Source organism: Manacus vitellinus, unplaced genomic scaffold (genome assembly GCF_001715985.3).
Source record: "Manacus vitellinus isolate BGI_N305 unplaced genomic scaffold, ASM171598v3 scaffold_5_pilon, whole genome shotgun sequence".
Taxonomy (NCBI): Eukaryota; Metazoa; Chordata; class Aves; order Passeriformes; family Pipridae; genus Manacus; species Manacus vitellinus.
The window spans coordinates 6,822,338-6,842,710 of NW_021940682.1; the positions used below are offsets into that span (position 1 = coordinate 6,822,338).

Consider the following 20,373-nt stretch of genomic DNA (forward strand, 5'->3'; position numbering starts at 1 on the left):
TTCTGACTTTCCTATCATCTGGTAATCCTTCACACATCGTTCATTCCTCCGTCCCTGTCAGCACATGCACTTGTTCACTACCTGCTTATCCATCCTTCTGTCATCTCAGTTCACTGGCCTGTTCTCACCCTCCATTCTGCCCAGTATCCATCCCCATTTCCAACCCATATCTTCTTCACCACTCTTCACTCCCTTCTCAACCACTGCAGCAACAGCATTCATTAGGTCTTTTAAGACCAGAGCCAGCTCAGGGAAAATAGGAAATGGAAGCTGTTGTACAGAAGTAACATTGCAACACCAGCTTCTTGTCTGGTATCACTTTTCATTTCAAAGTGATGCACTGCCCACTTGTAATTCATGGCCAACTTAGATACTCCAAGAAGGGGCTGCTACCTCTTGTATTTCCCAGTAAAGCACTGTCATCTTATAAAGGTCCTGCTGTTAGTCTCCAAAACCTACTAGTACAGTTCTTGATGTCTGTATTAGTCAAATAATCTACTTGTTCTTATTCTTACAGCATGATATTTCAGTCACTTGTAAAGACAACATCTTCCCCATGTGGCTTCAGCACATTCTGTTAGCTATTCCTACCTTTTGTGCTCAGGTCATTACTGCAAGCATTAATCAAAAGACTAGACTCAGAAAAGTCTTTTCATAACCTCCCTTAGGCCCAACCTCCCATTTCAGCAGAGCATGTAGGCACTAATATCTGCATCAGCCAATTCTCTCCCCTCTTTATGATTCCTCTGCTAATTTCTCTCTCTTCCACTCTCCACTAAATATTTCTCATGTCTAATGCTTTGCTGAAGTCTAGAATTACCTTCTATATGTCCTTTGTCTAGAAAACTAGTTATTTTAACAAAGACAGATATCGTATACTGTCTATTGGCTTTTGTATGTTGCATTTACCTTCCTATCTCTCATTATTCTTTCCTACAAATAAATTTTCAAAGCTGACATTCTGTCTGACAGACCAAGAAATTCACAGCTGCCAAAATCCCATTTTCTTTAAGCCTTCCTTAAATACAAAGTTACTAATTTGCTAATGGCATCAACTTGACATAAGAAATGTATTAAAAATTCAAGAACTTCATATTTTCTGCATCTATAGACCTTGGATACTAGTTCTATCTACCTCTCTCCACCCTTTATTTCGTTCTTTGTATTGTGTTTGGATTGCTTTCTCATGTTGTAAAGGATAAATTAACCCCAACTTTAAGGTTAGGAGGAAATTTTCCCCAAGACAGGTTGTCTGGGACTGTATGAGGAGTGGTGCAGGGAAAATAGAAGAGGAGGGGATTAGCTGTCTTCTAGATCCTTCCATTTCCTAGGAGTACTGGAAATTATGCCAAACAGACCTCTTCCAATAAAGGGATGTGCTGTCACCAGTTTCTTCTTCTTTTTCCTTTCTGTGATAAACTGGAGATGTGTCTGTTGGTCTTTTCTACAGTGCTGCAGTTTGCTGTGGGCTTGTTGGGAAGTGGTTTGTGAACTAGGCTGTTGAGTGCCATGTGCAGCCTTGTACAACAGAATAAAAATCTGTTGTACAATGCCTCAGATGTGTGAGGGACAAGGTTCAAATGCTCAGAGACATCTCTCCATTCTTCCATTGCCTTATTGATTCAAAGCTGAGATATCATCATTTAACTGGGGTGGCACCCACAGAATAACTTACCAAGAGCTCTGAATGACCATAAAGTGCTTTGTATCTTCTAAAGCTGGAGTTGTTACAGCCTCAGCTAGGAAATGTGGGCTCTTTCCCTGCACAAACTCCATACAATCGAAATTTAGGAACAATTGATGAGGAGCAAGGGAAGAGAATCAAAGTGACTGCTCTCCCAGAAAACCTTCCATGAAACATTTTTTTCTCTCTCCAAGAGGTGGACTGCAGAAATACTCACAAATGGTTTCTGGCAATAGGAAAAACTTCCTCCACTGCCTCTTCCCTTTGTTATTTTTATTTTTCTCATACTTATACTCACTCCCTTGGGTTGACATCAAGGCATTCTGCTTCTTGGAATTTATCTTTGATACTAAGAACAGTTTTTCTCTGGTTAGTCATTATTGTGTTCACAGCTGCAACCACCTCTGCACTTGGACTTTCATTGTTATTTTTTTAATCCTTTCCAAAGTGTGATGTTTCTCAGCACTGACCCCAATGATTTTGCTGCTATTGTCTGCTTCCAAATATGTGAAAGCAGAGTCCTTGCACACACCAGGGAGAGCTGCTGAGGTCACCCAATCCACCAGCATTAAATCATCTATCTTTTGCTCCCTCCTTCCCTCTTTGATCAGTCTTTCCCCTTCCACACAAGCTGCTCTAACATGTCCTCCCATTTAGAAATCTCAAGTAATAAAGTCAATGCCCTTGATACAGAAAGCATCAAACCTTTATTAGGACAAGTAGGACAAGACAGCTGCTCATAGCTCTTTTCAGACTCAAACAGGCATTGCTACATAAGTTATGCTCAGCTTCTCCTTTGAGAGCTTCTCTCATGGATACAGGTTTACTTTGTAAATTTTAAGAACTCCTAGGAGTCTCTTCCATTTGTTCCTAAGCCCAAAGAAGGGTGTCCTGCTTCCTGAGAAAAGGTGACCAGGAAGAAAAGACAGGTCAGGAAGAATGTTTGACTCAAGTGAAGTCAGCCTGTGCTTGGATTTTATTTATCTGACAAAGCCTGTGCCAAAGGTCTGAGGAATAGCTCCTAGAGGAGCCATCAGGTAGTCTGCTACTTTCTGCTGCTAGACAGACAGCAAGAACGGTGGCTCATAGCTGTCTGATACTTTTTGTGAGCAATTTGACACAGGAAAGTTCATTCAAAGAAGAGCCCTGTGCTATGGGGCTGCCATATTCCTGCTCCTCTTCTACATGGCTGCAAGTTTTGTTGCTTTGCCTGACTTCAGATTCCTGTGCTGACTCCCGTTACCTTCCCAAATGCACGGTGCTGCCTTTGTTGGAGCTCCCCTGAAATGTAATGCAACTTTTCTTTATGAAGCCAGAGCAAGAAGGTCTTTTCTTTCCGAGGCAGAGACCCTGGAAGCTGACATAGGATATGAGAGTGGGCAGCTCTCTGCATCCAAGGAATAAACCAACAGCTTATGTGCACATGCCAAAACCAGTGGCAGGTTCATTTTTTTCCACAGACATCTGTGAGATGGCTATTCCAAGACCTCCAGAAGGCCTCAAGGATAACGAAGCAGGGGTACAGTAATCACCTTATAAAATCTCCTCCTGTTTCAACTCCTTCATGCCCACGAACTTGCAACAGGTCACACAAATTGAGCTTACAGTGCATCCAGAAACTCATTTAGCCCTGTATTTGCGGGGATATGACTTTGGATGTTTGGATCATGTTGCTGAAGTGTGTAGAAAAAGTGCTGACACCCTGCCTCATAAACAAAGTAGTGGAGTTTGAGGGCTCTTGTGCCACCTGTATCCATGGGGAGCTTGATGTGCCCTGGGACACCCAACAGACAGGCACCTCACAACTGCAGAGCGTTCCACGCCAGCTGCCAGGACCAAAGATGGATTCTAGATGGATTATTTTGCCCAGCTATTATCTCTGTGGTAGCCATGCTGCCTCCTAGGCTACAGGGCATTCCCCCCAAAGGGGGTGGACATAATGGCTTCAGAGCTGTGAGGACTTAGCACAGGGCTAAGCATGGCAAAAAAGCCTGTGGTAAAAGGGTTCAGTGAAGGCAGGAAGCAGCTGTATCATGTGGGGCTGGGATCTGCTCACCCAAGTGTAATGACCTATTTTCCAGCTTTTCCGCTCAGGTGACAATGCAGCAGGAGCTGGGATGCAACTAAAGTGTCTGTAATGAACCTACAGCCTACACTCAGGGAGGGAGCAATGGGGGAGGCAGCCAGGTGGAAAGTTTAAAATCACAAGGCACAAAGATATTAATAAAAAATCATCCCTTTTCTCAGCTTCCCTAATTCTACAGGCTTCCTGCAGGTGAACCAGGATTTGGGTGGATTGTAGAGGAAGGGCTCAGCTCCATATGAGGAGGCTGCCCTGCATGTGCTAACTGAACAAAAACCTAGCAGTACTCACTGATTCCTTGCACCAGTGGGTGCAGGCATGTGTCCCAATCCTGCCCTCTGTGCCCTCTTGTGCAAGGATAGTCTCTACAATGAAGACCATGGCCTACACCAGTCTTCTCTTTCAGGGGGATGCTACATGACACGTATTGCCTGCTTTTTTCTGGGGCTGATTCATGCCCACTTGCCCTCCCATGGTTGTTGGTGTCTCACATGGCTACTTGGGCACCTACTCCTTCCTAAGCAAGGAATTGCCTAGTGTACCATGCCTTGCACCAAAGCTGCCTCTCAAGTACAGAGCTGTTCCCACACCAGACATGTTGACCATGCAGGGGAGGGTTCTGCCCAGCCTACACCTTCTCCTCCAAGGGACATTGGGAACATTCCCTTGGGGAACAAAGGAAATTACTGTTTTCCTGTGGACCTAGGCAAGTTCAAGCTGCACCTTCAGCCTTCACAAGCCTGACGTGGGAAAGCAGTTCTTGCTTACGTTTGATCTGTGCTCCAACTCTGCTTGCAGCAGGAGGCCAGAACTGCCTAACACATTCTTCCCTCTGTCCTGTTTCCATCACATCATTATCTATTGCTCCACAGCACAAGCTGCAACACCGTGCTGCTCAAACCCTCCTGTGACGCACGTTCCTTATTGATCCTCTGCAACGTTCTCAGTGAGAAGGGGAAAGAAGCCTAGTTTGGGCTAACCTGACAAGTTCATTATGCCAGTCCAAGAGGAATCTAACACTTCTTTGAGAGACAGTCTCTTTGCTGGGCTCCCAGCTCTGCACTTACAGTCCTAAGAGCAGCTTTGCTGTCCCTGACTTTTCCACAAGAGAAAGAAAAGACAATACAGGCTTGACAGACAGGAAAGCTGCTCACCCCCAGGGGGAGTGTCCCCAACAGCAACTCACAGTCTAACATCAACCAACCCCCAACTCAGCACAAGGTCTCCTCTGCTTGAGTCTCTGCCCGTTTTGTCCTCTTGTTCATGAATAAACAAGAATGGATAAAAGGAAGCAATTCCTGAGCCAGAAACAGGTGGAGGGGAAGAATGAGCTAAAGCGAAGGGAAGTATGAATGAAGGACAACAAAAGCAACAGATAAACAGAGAATGAATAACGGATGCAAGAATGATGATGTGTCTCATATTAAAAATATGTTTTAATGCCTTGGGATTGACTTTTTTAAAGTAACAAAGTTATTTTTCTGCAGTACTTGCCCAATAGATTTGATTGAAACTGCTCACTGCACATAGGTGCTTTAATGACCTTGTCTACCTCTTTCCAGCTGTATTTCCTGGACTGCTAGACATTGAAACCCTGAGATAGGTCCCCAGTGACTCCTCCCAGCTGGCTGCAGGACAGGTTGTGGAAGTAGATTCCCAAGAGAAGAGGCTGGATCCTTCTGTGGGATGCTGATTGCAGTGAGTGGTTGTTCAGTGGGATGCTTAAAATAGGTTACAGATGGGATTTACGCCCTGTAACACAAAATGCCTAAAAGCTAGATGTCCAGCTTAAACCAGCACACTGAGAAGAACAACACTCTTGAGGGATCCATGCCTCTTTGATGAAAGGAATTCATAAATTGATAGAAAACACTAAATTTGTTGGTGGCCAACAACACTTGAGAGAAATCCTTATTTTAAAGATTGAAGCCTTTTCTACAAGAGAAAATTACATAGTGCATCTTCCTAAAGAGACAAACCTCAGCAGGTTAGTGTTATCAAAGTGTATGTGTCAATGATAGTCAGAAACTGTTGAAAGTCCCCTGCCCTCTCCCTTGATCCTCTGGCTAGTGTGTATAATTACTTGTGAGTTATCCAGACATCTTTTCTGACTTCCAAGAAAATCAGTTAAAGGTTGAAAGATAAGAGTGGGAAGATGGAAGGGAGACTATAATTTCAGGGCATTTAGACAGTGGGCATGAAGGTGTGGGAAGGTAAAACAGCCTACCAAAGCACTCCAAACCTCATAAAATGCTTATCATTGCCTCAACCCTGCCCATGTACATAAAAGGCTTTGCATCCAGCATGGCTCTTCTCTGGAGCTTTGTATTTACTAGGTGGGCAGTAAAGTGGGATCATCTTCACAGTGCCAAATGCCACACTGCACTCCTGAGCTCTGTTGTGACAGGAAGAACAGACAGAGGTTGGCTTGTCTGTCAGCTAGCACAGCTTCAATATCTGTGGGAGCCAAGAGAACTTTGCAGAGTACAGACTTATGGCTGGGCTTTACAGCTGAGTCTGGAGTTTGTAACCTGGGCAGCTCTGCCCTGCCTCCAAATGCACAAGGGAGTCTGACACTTTTGCAGATGTTTTAAAAGTTGTCCTATTATTTATTCATGCAGCTGGGTTAATTTAACCTGTCTGCAATAGAAACATTGCTTACAATACACAATTGCAACATAAGTTTTCACATCGAGCGAAAGCTAAACTAACACAGCAAGTGGCATCAATAATTGAAATTGCTTTGGGGAGGAAGAGGAGGTTCCAGGGTCAGGTTTGGGATGTGAAAGAGCACAGATATCCCTGACTGCATGCAAGCTTGCTCATGCAGGTGGTCAAGCCTGTCCAAGAACTGCTGTGTGCTCATGGCCACCCCGCCTGGACATCTGACCTTGCCAGGACTAACAGTGCCTGTTCTTCTTCCACCAATTTGAGACACAACAATGGCTGTGCTATTGGGCAGATTGTGCAAAAACTACTGTAGGGGGTATTGTTGCTTCAACATGGTCTCCAGAGAATGCCACATACCTTAACATTGGCTTTCTAAGTGTGGGTAGATGCGGGGACTGCAAGACAGCCCTTGCAGAGACTATTCTCTCAACTTGAGTCAGCGTTCCTGAGCTACTTTGATGGAGTTGGATGGGGAATGAGAACCAGACTAGGTCTTAGACAGTTCTAAGATGCCAAAAGGTCTTTGATCTGCCTCTTGTTCCCATAGAAACAGCTCAGAAGTTGTGACCAGACCTTGAGCTTTAGCACACTGCAAATGCCAGCACACTATACTACACTGCCAGCCCTCTTCTTCCTGCAGCATGGACAGGGAAAATATCCAGGATGATAATCCTGAGCCAGAATTTCTCCTGTCAATACTTTCTCAATTGTTTCCATGCATGTCACACTCTTAGGTGTGCAGCCATTGCCCAGCCAGCCCTCACAAGCAGTTGAGGAAAATTTGCTTGCAAAAACCACCAAATATTGCTCCCTCAAGTTCAGAAATGACACAGGAAGAGAGTGAAAGTACCTTCAAACAGCACAGTCACAACCAGCTGAATGTGCGTGTTCTTTCTTTCCTGTTTTAGAAGTTTTGTGTATATTTTAAGTCTACTTTTATCTTTGCCTTTAAGGAAGAAGAATCAGCCATTTATTGTGAAGAGGGGCTGGCAGCACAGACTGTTAGTGCAAGTATATCATTCGTTGCCTGGAGAGATCAGACACGGGTTTGAACCCTGAATTCAGACTCAGTTTCTTGATATAAATTCAGACATACACAGTCCATGTCCAAGATATGTCCACAGCCTCAATAGCTCAGTCACCATCTTTGAGCCTTGCTTTCTACAAAGGATGGCAAGGTAAAAAGGATGGCAAGGTAAAAAGGATGGCAAGGTCTCTCTTTCATAAACATTTGCAGTGGTACAATGAGAGGTGCAGTGGAAACTCAGGTTAATGAGCATGATGGAGTAGGGCCCCTGGCTTCAGTGGCCCCCCCACTATATGGAGAAATAAGAAAGGCAACCACGACACAGCAGCTCCTGGGCCTTAGGGCTGGGAGGCAGATACCAAGCTTTGCAATAGGGACTGTTCTCAGGAGCTGCTGACACAGAGTTTGTAGTCCCATGTGAGGCAGAAGAACCTGGTCATTTGCAGGGATGATGCCAAATTTAGGACTACAAGCTAGCAACAGCATATTGCTATTGCAATATTTCCCTGTCTCTGCAGAGGCTGGGTTTGGACTTCAGCAGATTATCTGTCAGGGGAAGCAGTCCACACATTGCTTGCTGGAGAAAAAGAGGCAATTACTTTTAATTGTGGCTCTCAGCATGAAGAGACTGGAGAGAACATGTGTCTTGTTGCTGGCCAAATCAATACCCATACAGTATATTAAAAAAGAGATGAACTAAAGGTCAGGTACCTGGAGCAATAAGCAACAACAATTGCAGTGGGAATGAATTTTGAAATTTGGACCTAGATTTGGCTCTCGAACTTTGTCATCCTCCAGTCTTTTTCTGAAATAGAAGTTGTGTGTGCATTGGATTTGGGGCTTCTGTATGGTTTGGTTCAAGAGAAACCACTGCAAAATTCAAGTGAGAGAATATTTTGGAGAATGGGAGAATATAATGAAGGACTCAATGCAAAGGATTTCCCACCTAAGAACTCTGCTTCTGCATAATAAAAGAAAAGACCCAGCTGAGTTCTGGTCATCCCTTGAAGTGTGTCTCTGAATGAGCTAGACTTGAAGGGAGAGAAGTGACTGAGAGACACAGGGCTTGTGTGACCAGGGGAGAATTGAAGGTAACAATCCAGCAAAGACGGGACTGAACAGAAGCAGGGGGGAAATCTGAGATCTTGTTCTGAAAAAGGACAGTTCAGCTCATTGGAGATTTTGGATTGGGGATGTTCCTCAGTGCTCTGTGACTGCAATGGCAATGACAAACCCTTAGCAGCATGCCTCCTCATGCAGGCCTTCTCGACACACTTCTAATTATCCCTGTAATGCAATTGGACAAACTGAAAAGGACACTCATCTCCAACCTGGACAGAAAGAGAACCAGTTGTGTAGCCAGCATTTACTTCTCCCTGCTGGTCAAGGAGCAGACATTTTTCCTCCTCTGCCTCTCGTAGTTCTTCCCAGAAAGCATCAGAGGTGCTTTATTTGGATGGGGTGAGACACCAGCCACAGAGTTTCCCAGACCCAAAACCTCCAGCATCACTAGTCCTAACCCCTGACAATGCTGAGCTCCTGCTAGATGATCACAGGCCTTCTGAGGAGAGATTGAAATGAAAGGGCTGATGATACTAAACACAACACTGGGAGATGTGTTGAGGGGTGCCAGTTAGGGAGCAGGAATGGGGAGGTTCCTGCAGAGTGGAAACGGAGAGGCGTGGAGGACAACGGAGTGCTTGTTGATGCAACTGGGAGCACAGTGGGCTGGCAAGTCCTATAAAGTGCAGGAAGGAGGGGAATAGGTTTCCACACTTACTCCAGGACATCTCTGTTGAACTGCTTCTTGCTGTTTCCCAGGAATTCCCCAATCATCTGGCGGCTGAGGCCCTTCCGCTGGAGCAGAAAGTGTGCCACCCCAATGGGGGTGTCCGGGATGAAGCCTCGGGAGATCAGGAACTGGATCCCCTTGTCTGGGTTTCTGAAAGGGAAGGACAGACACATGGTGAGTTTGCATGATCTCTTTGAGGCATTATTGCCTCTGGCTCCCCTCATGGCTTGCAGCAATGCAGACCTTGGTATTTGCCTGGACTCCTACGAGTTCATGCCTGTGGCAGGAATGGGACTGGCTGGGATGAAGAAAAGTGACTTGCAGTGTCCTACCCACTTGATGCTGAGGACAAAATGATGGCATAGGACCTGCTGTGTCACTTACAGCACCTGCAGTCAGCTGGTAATCACAAGTGCCATCTCAATGCCACAAAGGATCCTGCTGCATTATATCATGCCTCATCAGTGACTCTCTTCTGCCATCCATCTGCTCCAGAGTCAAAGGCTCTTGTATCATTCCCGTCCCACTGTGTCCCACACAGACAACTCAGGAAGTGTCACTACATTCAGTTATTCCAAATGTAACCCACACAGAGATGTCCCCAGGGACCAGAGGTGAGAGGTGGGCACATCACCCTTTTCTTTAGGGGAGCTGGGGTTGCACCTTCTGTAAGGCAGAGGCAAAGATAAAAATGTGTCTGTGAAGAAACTTAGGAGACATTTTTGCCATGGTTTCTGGGCAAATGAGGATCAAGACTCAAATGGGGATAATGAAAGGTGGGCACTTTTTCTGTTAAAAAAATAATTCTCTTTTTCATACATTTTCAGTGCTCAGTGTTGAGTGACACTTTCTACCTTCCTCACCTGAGCTTGGTGCTGGCTGCCTGAACAGAAATCCCACACTCAGATTTGCTTGTCTCGTCCTCCACTTTCCCCACCCTTAGCTGTTCTTCCCTTCTCTATTGATTCACCCTCAGGCAGAAATCTCTGTGTGTGAGAGAAGGCACCAGGAGAACACTTTGTCATAGATGGGAGGGAGCTTTGTGCAGCTCCCAGACAGAGGGTTTTTCTCCCTCTGTAGTTGTGAGTGCCTCTCTGAGAACAAGTCTAGTGTTGAGTGGGCCCAATTGCCTGGCCGTGGGAGTGATTTTGTGCTTGATAGTGCTAGATACAGAAATATAGAATGGTTTGGGTTAGAAGGGACCTTTAAAGGCCATCCAGTCCAATCATCCTGCCGTCAGTAGGGACATTTACAACTAGATCAGGTTGCTCAGAGCTCCCTCCAACCTGATCTTGAATGTCTCCAGGGGTAGGGCCTCTACCACCTCTCTGGGCAACCTGTTTCAGTGTTTTGCCACCCTCATTGTAAAAAACTTTTCCCTAATATCTAATCTAAATTGGCCCTCCTTCAGCTTAAAACCATTACCCTTTGTTCTATTGCTATAGGCCCTGCTAAAACATCTGTCCCCATCTTTCTTACAAGCCCCCTTCAAGTACTGACTGGACACAATAAAGTCTTGTCCTGGAGAACAAAAGTCTTCCTTCTTTTGTCCAGGCTGAACAACCCCAACTCTCTTAGCCTTTCCTCATAGGAGAGGTGCTCAATCCTTTGATCATCATTGTGCCCTCCTCTGTACTCACTCCTACAGGTCCATGTCCTTCTGGGGACCCCAGAGCTGGATGCAGCACTCCAGGTAGGGTCTCACAAGAGTGGAGTAAAGGGACAGAATCTCCTCTCTCAGCCTGCTGCCCACACTGCTTTTGATGCAGCCCAGGATACAACTGGTTTTCTGGGCTGCAAGAGCACATTACCAGGTCGTGTCCAGCACCCCCAGCACCCCCATGTCCTTCTCAACAGGGCTGCTCTGAGTCCGTTCATCCCCCAGCCTGTATCAATACCAGGGGTTGCCCTTCCCACCTGGAGTTAGTGCATGTCTCAACAAACACACGTTTGTGTGTATGTATGACCTGTACCTGCAGATTTCTTTTGCACCCTACGTGTTTGTCAGAGCCTGTGTGTCTATGTATTTTGGCTTGCTCCTCATGCCTCCTATAAGCACATGTGCTTCTATGTATCCTGGGAGTGGCTGTGAGCCTATGTGGTGCCTGTCCCACAGGACAGACAAGAACGAATTGTACATGTGTGTTGTGCAGGAGGTTTTCTCATATTTCAGTCTGCCACGCTGAAGGGTCTCTGTCAAGATGCACTCGTGCTGAGGTGAATGAGTACAATGCCAGGAAGATCGCCACATTCCTTGGGTTCTCTGAGCTGGTGAGTGGGGAGAGGTAAGAGTGTGACTTCATGAAAGGATGCCATACTTCCATCATTAACCCAAATTCAGGGTTTTTTGTCAAGGCTCAAGGAGTGAGTTTGCTCAGGCTGTTTCCCGGGGTGGGGAAAGGATAGGATGAGATTTCGGAGCACGTGAATGCATGATATGCACAGGCACAGACTGTGACACTGTCAGGTGGTGAAGTATGTGGGTGAGCAACATATGTCTAGCTATAAGGGGATCAGCATTCAGCAGAATGGCCTGCTCCTTGCAGAAGCCTCATGGGCAGACAAAAAGTGGATGAGCTTGAAATAGTTCTGCTTACTGTGTCATGTCAAAAGAAAATATCCTGGGCAGTGTGGCATCCCTGGAGAGAGTGGCTGTAAGAACAATCAACCCACTAAATGTATGAATGGGAGAGCTGCAAGATCTGATACCGAAAAACCCAGGCCTTCTTCACAGAAAAGCAACAGTACAGCTTCTTCATTATCACACAGACCTCCTGGTTCACCTTTGAAGAGAACAGGTAAAGTTCCCTGCTAAGAGCAGAGGTGATATGGTCAGGACAAGAGTCAAGTTAAGCAACAGGGATTCATAAAGCGCACATCCACCTGCACACTTTGGTATTTGGCAAGGGACAATACAGTGTTCACAAATGAGGATGAACTCAGCTACACCAGTGTGACTGACTAGCCACTAGACTGACTTTGGATTTACTCCATAGGAGCTGGGAGCTGAATATGGTCAGAAAAATGTAGCTCATGTACTGGCATGTGCAGATTTCAGTAGAGACGGCACACACAATGCAAAGGATGCAGAATAAAACAGTCCAACTATGACAGCCCTCCTGCACTGCCTAGACTATAACTTGAATACACTTGCACACACTACTCTCAGTAACAGCAGTCTTTCATCACTTCTTCCTGGGATTCAATTTGTTCCTCACAAAATGCTGATAGCAGTACAACATCTCTGCCACTGAACACCTGCAGATGTATCCCATGTACTGCAGCATGCAGCTTTTACCCAGATGTGTAGCAAACAACTCCACTTCCATCTCTCCTGAGCCTGGTCTCTGCTATTCTTTTTACTGTTGCAGGGGTGTTAAGCACAGCCAGCAAATGCTGCGGGATTCCTCCTGTCCTGCTGGCTTTCCCTCTGCCCACGCAGCCAGCTGCCCACACACACTGAGCTATTACAGCAGTGCTGCAGAATGAAGCACTCTCCGTTCCGGGGATTTCACCCCCTCACTGTGCAGTGGGGACGGGGAAGGTGCCACCGCAGCACAGCATCGATGTGTTCCCAGGGGCTGCTCCAAGCCAGAGTGCTGCTTCCCAAAAATGCAGCACAAGGCCAGGTAGACTATGCTGCTGGCAACTGCAGGCTTCCAGCTGCTGGTTCAGGATGTCCACACACACAACCTCAGCTCCGTGGATCAGTGCCCACATTGCAAACTCCACAAGGGTAAACTGGCTCCTTCCTAGACACTGACAGGGAAATCAACAACCAAATGTCTGCAGAGAGCCCAACAGCCTTCCCAGCCCCCTGGGTGGAGGCGAACTACAGTGTCACAAGGGGAGCCACGTGTCCACTCAGACACTGAACAGAGATTAAAAAAACCTGCACTCCCCAGAGCTAACAGGTCAGTTTCCTCCCTCCTGTCCTCGAACCTGATCTCATAACTAGTAATACATCATCCTCAGTTCTGTAAGAGTCCCAGATCTGTCTGATCTAACATTACTTCAGTTCTGGATGGGCTCTGAACACAGCCCTAAAAATCTCTCTTGGTTCCTGCCTCATGGATTTCACAGCCTTCATACTACATGTATATAAATGCTGTGCATTGCCCCTTCATCTGTGCAAAACTTCTGCCTAGGACTGCATAATCATCAGTCCCCACTCTGACCAAAAGGCCCATGCTAATGGGTGGTAAAACATTCTTTTAGTATGGGTACATTACATCCTCACCATTAGGTGACTCAAATGGAAACCAAGACAGCATAAGATAAGAGTGTGATGATGAAGCAAAACCCAGTATTTCTCATAGCTTTCTTAGATGAGAAAAGTCTCATCTAAAAGCAACAAGTAAATCTAAAGGTCCTTATAGGAACTCAGCTGCTTTCTGCCAATCCACAATAGGCTACATGTGACCCCATGAGTTAACCTCTTCTTGTGGTAACCTCTGGGCTGCTCTGCTTTTGCTTTCACACCTACAGCCTTCTCATAGGATATCAAACTCCAAGGTATAAGAGGCTGAGATGACTAAACCTGGTCTGTAAGGTGAAAATCTACCCAGATATCTGAAGGTAAATGACAGCCAGAGATGCAATTTTGTCATCATGACTCATGCTGGGCTAGCTAAGCTCAGCTCTACTTCTCTCTCTCTTTATTTATAATTGCCCCATGTTAAGGAACCAGGGCTGGGTTTACCATGCCAGCTATGTTTGTTCCTTTCCACGTAGTGGAGCAGGAGCCTAGATCCCAGGCTCAGCTGGTGGATGCCAAATGGATGGCAACTGGGACTGAAGGTACAGTAAATTCTGAGAGCATGGGCACTAGTCATGGAGCAGTGGGCTTGTTCCTCTGTTAGACAGAAGATCAGGACAGCACTTGTGAGAGTATAAGGAGGAAATTTCTGGGCAGCCAAGCTGTGTCCTTCATTGCATACCCAGATGGCCATGCCCTTGAATATGAAAGAACTTCCCCAGAGATGGATCTAGACCAAGAGTCTGCCATCACCTGCTCCTGTGAGACCTGAAATAGGCTGGGAAACAAGACAGAGGAAGAGTCACTTACATATTGAAGAGGTTCAGTCCAATGCGGTAGAGTCGCTTCCTCATGGTGTCTGTGGAGAGCGTGGGGGACTTGCAGCTCGCGGGGTTCTCGCAGTGGTACCTGGGGAGGCTGAGGATCATGGCCTGCAGTGCTTCTTTCGAGGACACCTCAGAGGCTGACTTGGCTGAAGTGGAGGTGCTGCTGCTGCTCAGCTGCTCTGAGTTATCTGCATTTTCAGACTCAGAGCCTTTGCTTTGCCCCGCCTCATTGCCAGCATCAAATTGGAGCTTCTGCACTGCCATCTGATCAGTCTCAGCACTGCTGTCTCCCGTGCCATTGGTACTGACATCCACCTCGGTGAAAGTGTGGCTGTTCTGGAGAGCTCTGGACTCAGGTAAGCTCTCTGGGGCAGCTGGTGGCTCACTGGCTTCTCCCTCCCCTTCTCCTGGGCTTTCTTCAGCTTTGATAGCTTGAGAGAGCCCAGCCTGGTCATTGCTGCTGAGGCAGTTTGCCATGGACACCGAGGTAGATGACGAGACAGAGATGTTCTTGTTGTCAATCTGGACTGTGACATCTCGAAAAGCCATCATGAGAGTGCTGCTGCTTTTGGGTAGAGTATCTGGCAGGAGACCTTCCTCCTTCTCCTTGTCCTGCAACTCAGCTTCTAAGTCTTGGTTTGGCTGCATTGAGCTAGCACTGAAGGTCTCCCTTATCTGGTATGAGCCCCCATCTTGCAGGGAGCACATGGTCTTCAGGCTCCAGTTGCTGAGGGCATCATCAATAGACTTGGCCAGGGACTGAACTTGTTCCGTGAAGGAGTCCTCCAGCTCAGTCAGGGCCCCACTGATGGTGGCGGGCAAGGACGGGGACCTCACCAGTGGGATGCCGACGAAGTTGTATCCCTCCACCAGGGCTTTCTCCGCGGAGAAGCTCTCCGAGTTCTGGACGCGGACTTTCCTCAGGGAGATGCGGCGCGGCATGCGGCTCTCCAGCAGCGAGTTGCGGATCTTCTCGAAGTTCTTGCTGAGCTGGTACTGCCGGAAGGCGGTTTGGATGGTGCAAGCTGCCCTGCGAGACACCAGGTGACCGCCGTATTTGTGCTCTAGCATTTCGATCTGAAAGACACAGAAACGAGGTGGCATTTTTTGTTAATTGACTTCTTGGTGGCTTTTTGTTACCCCTGTTCCTATACTGGTTAGGGTTAATGACTGTCAAAGGAACTTCTAACACTGAATTAGCTGAATTGCTTTCAGGGCAATGCTGTGCCCATGATTTCAACAGAAGGCTCCCCTTTGGGCATGGATGGCTAAAACACCAGCACTAGGAACCTCCTCACAGCTGTAACATGATTGTATCTCTTTCCAGAGTGCCAGTCATACAAGCTGGAGCCTGCAGGTGCCCTTCCCTTGCAGACCCACTTTTGATGGCCTTTAGGGCAAGCTCACCTCTGCAAATACAATAACCCAGCAATGTGTGTTCCTACTTTCCTGATCAGCACTGCTCTCTTAATGTCAAGCATTTATCTCTTGTCTCAGAACGCTATTAATGCTTCTCCCCTCCTTAGTCACCTTAGGAAATACTCCCAGGGAAAGGATAAATCATTCAGAAAAAGGGAAGAAAATTTAATTTTTAAATGCAGAAAATGGTGGCTTGATCATAGCAGCTAGTGAGAAACAACAGCTTCCATATAAGTTAGTGGAGGCTGGGCTTGTTCTGAGTTGTCTCTTTCAAAAAGCACTCTGAATCCCAAAGTGCGTTTTCTTCTGTTATCTGAGTTTTTCAGGTATCAGCCAGTTTTGAAAGGTAAAAAAATCTGAATTTTAAATGTTGAGACAAGATATTAAGAACAAGCAGGAGGGTTTACCTGAGCTGGCAACAACAAACCCACATGTAAATACATAAATACATACACACAGCTGAAGTGCCATCTCAACTGGCTTCAGCAAAGCAGGTATGTATGGCCATTTCTCTGCTGTAGTCCAGAACATATACTTTCTGGTAATCCCCTCACTGGGCTTTCACTAATGTGCTACAGGAGAATGTTAGATGATGTGGTTGCAGCGAGTGACTGACAGAGGACAAGGGGGACAGTGTGAAGATGATCATGGAAGATGGGATTGAAGAAAAAGAAGGATGAACTCCAACTACACTCACTGATGTTTTGGCTGTACTATGAGCTAAACTCTACATTGCCGGCACTTCACAAGGCAAAGGGCAGGTGCAGACCGCAGTGTTTATATGTGTGTGCACATGTGGAAAAGCCAAAAAAAGGTGAAGTGCTGGTTAAGTCAGGCCTGAATTAACAGAGGATTCACTGCATCATTCATGTGGGGAGTATGAGTTCATTAGCAGAACTGAAGGATGAGTTTACTGACTGCATCCTCATCCCCAGCCAGATACCACTTGCTCCTCAGCATGCCTTGTTGGCTCAGTACACACAGGATGAAGGACTGAGCTCACACAAGATCTGAGTTTAAGTGCAAATTGATTTTGTAGTCAAAGGGAGACTGAGGCATGAGCCTCAGCTCACAGAGTCATGTCATATTGTCTGCTTTCTTCTTCTTCCTTTTTTGTAACATTACGTAATTTACAGGGAGTGATCCAGGTAAAAGTGAAGGCCTGGTCTGACAGATGTGAGAAGTGTAAATCACCTCTGGAATCTTTCCAATATCAACTCCTCTGGAAGTAGGGGAAGTTAATATGACCTTGGGAGAAGTTAGGAAGCGAGGAACATGACCCTGGCAGCAGCAATAGGTCTAGGGATTCTGCTGCACTGGATATGAGGCTGCCATTTATGGAATGGAGCAGAGAGAGGAGCACATCCTTTCATATTTCCCACTCTGGACATGAAGTAGGGAATCTTTGCCTTCTGCTCAAACATAAGGTAGGATTCTGTCTTCTGTTTGCCTTGCCCTCAAGCTTTATGGATAACCAAGGACTCTCCTTATCCTCAGTGTTTGTTATGGCAGGAAAGAGGAATACAGGGACAAAAAGAGATTCTGGGTAGTAAGCAGAAGTGTTTTGCTGGGGTTCTTTGTCTTGCTTTTCAAAATGACCATCTCAAGGCCCACCACAAAACCAGCCACATATCTTTGTCTTCTGCCACATATTCTTAAAGTTGGTCTGCCTGGAAAGAGATTGAGCCATCCCTTGGCCCTTCCCTTCAGGAGGAAGGCTCGTGCAGATAAATGCAAATTAAACCAGTAACCTGCAAAGGCCCAACCCAGACAGTTAGTACTGACAACTGACCGTGAGCATTTCCTATAATGATCTTGTTAATGAAAATGTAGAGCTAATTGTGTTGGGAGGGAAAGAGGAACAAATGGGAGGGGCAGGCACAGCTATCTGAGGGACAGAATAATAGTAAAATGCAAAATAAAGCAGAAGCAAGAGCATTACAATTATCTGAGGTTTCCAAGGAGGTGACAGCCATTCTGGAAACATGATATTCATATGCTCTGATCTTATTAGAGGCCAAGACAAGATGTCATTGCTGATCTGAAGTAAAAGGCCAGTTTATCTCATGCAAGGACAGTTTCCCAAAAGACAGACTTTAATAACTACTGAGAAGACATCCCTCTGAAATTCTAAAGGAACAGTGCAAGCTATCAGTACCTTGATAAAAAACATCAGCAGCTTTTTGCAGTCCATAATCTCAGTCCTCCAAAAGGGCTAAAGCATTAAGAAGCAGAACAAGATCTAAAATGAGAGGACTCCCAAACTAGTCTGTTTTCCAGCTCATTCCAGGGGTGTAAGGATGGATTCTGCATGTGGTCCACTGCCATCTGGCCCTGTTAAAAGTGAGGGGGATCCTACAATATCCTGCAGCTGGGATAACAGGGACAGGGACTGTATCAAAGGATGCCTGAAAAGACTGGCAAAGCCAGATGCAGCACCCCCACAGAGAAGTGTGCTCCCCACCCTTGCTTTGTAGGAGCAGGTCTCTCTCTGTCTCCTGGATGTAGTCCAGCCATTTACTGTTTACTGATGCCTGAGATGTACACATTTGCTATCAGGTCGAGCTAACTGACAGTCCAAAGGAATTAAGGATTTCACACAGCTGTGGCCTGTGTTCCTCCTCTCGAGAGGAGGAAAGGACATCCATTAGCAGCACAGCAGTCATAGATAATGGAGATGTATGTCTGGCTGGCCAGAGGAACCTTCTCTTCCCATTTGAGAGGTGAGAAAGGCCAGACATGATTGGCCTTCTCTCACTCCTAATAAACCCTACGAATCTCAAGTAATTGCCTACTTAAAGCTACTCTTCTCTGGGGAATGATCCGACAGCCAGCGCCAAAGGAAGGGAAAGGCAGGAGAGGGATCGGGGTGGATTTCAAAGAATAATTAGCTTAACACATTTCTGGGCCTCAAAATGAACACTCATTCTGAGCAATTCAGGCCTTGTGGCTGAATTAGAAGTGGCTGGGAAATATCCATTGCTGTGAGGGATTGTACATGAAGGGAGCTTTAACAAGGTCAGCCTAAGGCAAGACGAAGTGCCAGGCCTGGATATGGCCAAACATTTGAGGTGCACGCCCCTTGGCTTTGTTACCCATAGGCATAAATTCATAAATCTGCCAGGAGAAAATGGGCCTGATCTTATTCTCAGTTAGCACTGGTTTTCCACCAAGGTTGCCACTTAGCATGGCGATGTGCCACCATGTTAGCAAGAAGAGAGTCAGGCTTAGGGACAGGATCTGAGTGACTCCAGGCAACGCATGCATTGCAAAAAAAAAATTTAAAAAAAAAAAGACAAACAGAGCATACATGTTCTCTATCACCCTTTCTTAATGCTTCTCCCTCCCTCCAGCCTTTCACAATGGAAGAACATTGCTATAAGTGCCATGTGTTAATGGGATATTTTCCTTCATGCCTGGGACATCTGCCACCCTTCAGCACAACCCAAGAGTGTGTATGACAGAAAGCATGCTCCTCTCTCCTGATACCCTCCATTTTCCCAACATTCAATATAGTCTAAGCATAGGGGAACTCTAGCACTTTAGTCTCCATTCCAACCTCCCAGCGTAGTGTACTTCTGCTCTGTGCACTGTCAGCAATCTCTGTTTCATGGGATAGAAAGTAAGGAGAGCCATGAAGCCACTCACCAACCCAGCAGTATGATGCTGAGGGGCAATGACTGGTCCAAGCCTTGCAGAGGAGGCTGTACTCTACCCTCCTACCCTCCTAAGTAACACTCAGTCCTCTCCCAAAAAGTAAATGTGACTTCAACTGTGCTTTGAAACTAAAAATGTCTCCTTTCACCTATTTTTCTTATCGTAAGTTCTGTTAATGTATTACGATTTGAGCTATGACTAGGGTTCTACTGGGACAGTGCTATGTGGGTCCTATCACTCTTATTCCCATTTAACAGAACTACCTGACAAATAAATTGATAGGAATACCTATAAAAACACATACTAGAGTGCAAGAATTGAAGAATTAATACTCTTCACTGCCTGAAAATCTCCCCTTCCAGAGCTGGAGGCAATTCACTGAGGACAACCATCAGGCTGGAGAGGCACACATACTGTAAGCCCCCTTTGCTGTGGGAAAAGTGGTTTCACCTACAAGATAGGCTAGGTCCGTGCAAGGTCAGTCCTGCAAGGCACCAGAAATTAATGAACAATAAGCTAACATGTCTCTCTCTCTCACATGCATCCAGGGCAGGTTTGGCCTCTGCTGCAAGAACAATGATAGGGCAACATGACCTTAAAGCTAAAATAACACAGGACAGATGCCCCAGGACAAACCAGAGCAGCTCTAGGACATCGAGGAGGCTAAGCCCATATATAGCAGTCAAGATCTGACCCACCCTGAGGATATGTCACATCAGTTTGTTAAGCCAGTTAATTAGTGTCTGTTGGTTTTTTTCCTGGTGTGAAGCAAGAATTATTTCTGAGTACACAGTATTTCGAGAAAGACAGAGCTAAAGAGCCAAGGTCTCTCTTTTGCTCAGAAATTTATTGAGCCATTGATCTGACATGTATATTTAGGGACAGCAGCAATGCCTTAAAAGAAGTGGCAAAGAGATGTCCTAGAAGTAGCAATTCTTCTGTGGAAACCTCATTAG

The 20,373-nt window shown here is 46.1% G+C and overlaps 1 protein-coding gene across 6 annotated transcripts in view; it reads right to left on the reverse strand.

Moving 5' to 3' along the window:
• IQSEC3 (IQ motif and Sec7 domain 3) overlaps positions 1 to 20,373 on the reverse strand; it is a 55,059-nt gene that overhangs the window by 14,777 nt on the left and 19,909 nt on the right. For all 6 annotated transcript variants that reach the window (XM_018080734.3, XM_018080737.3, XM_029963609.1 and 3 more), the window contains 2 exons: positions 14,325 to 15,418; positions 9,245 to 9,406 (listed from right to left, as the gene is read on the reverse strand). In XM_018080734.3, coding sequence (XP_017936223.1) covers positions 9,245 to 9,406; positions 14,325 to 15,418 — 1,256 coding nt within the window. The remainder of the gene's footprint in view (positions 1 to 9,244; positions 9,407 to 14,324; positions 15,419 to 20,373) is intronic.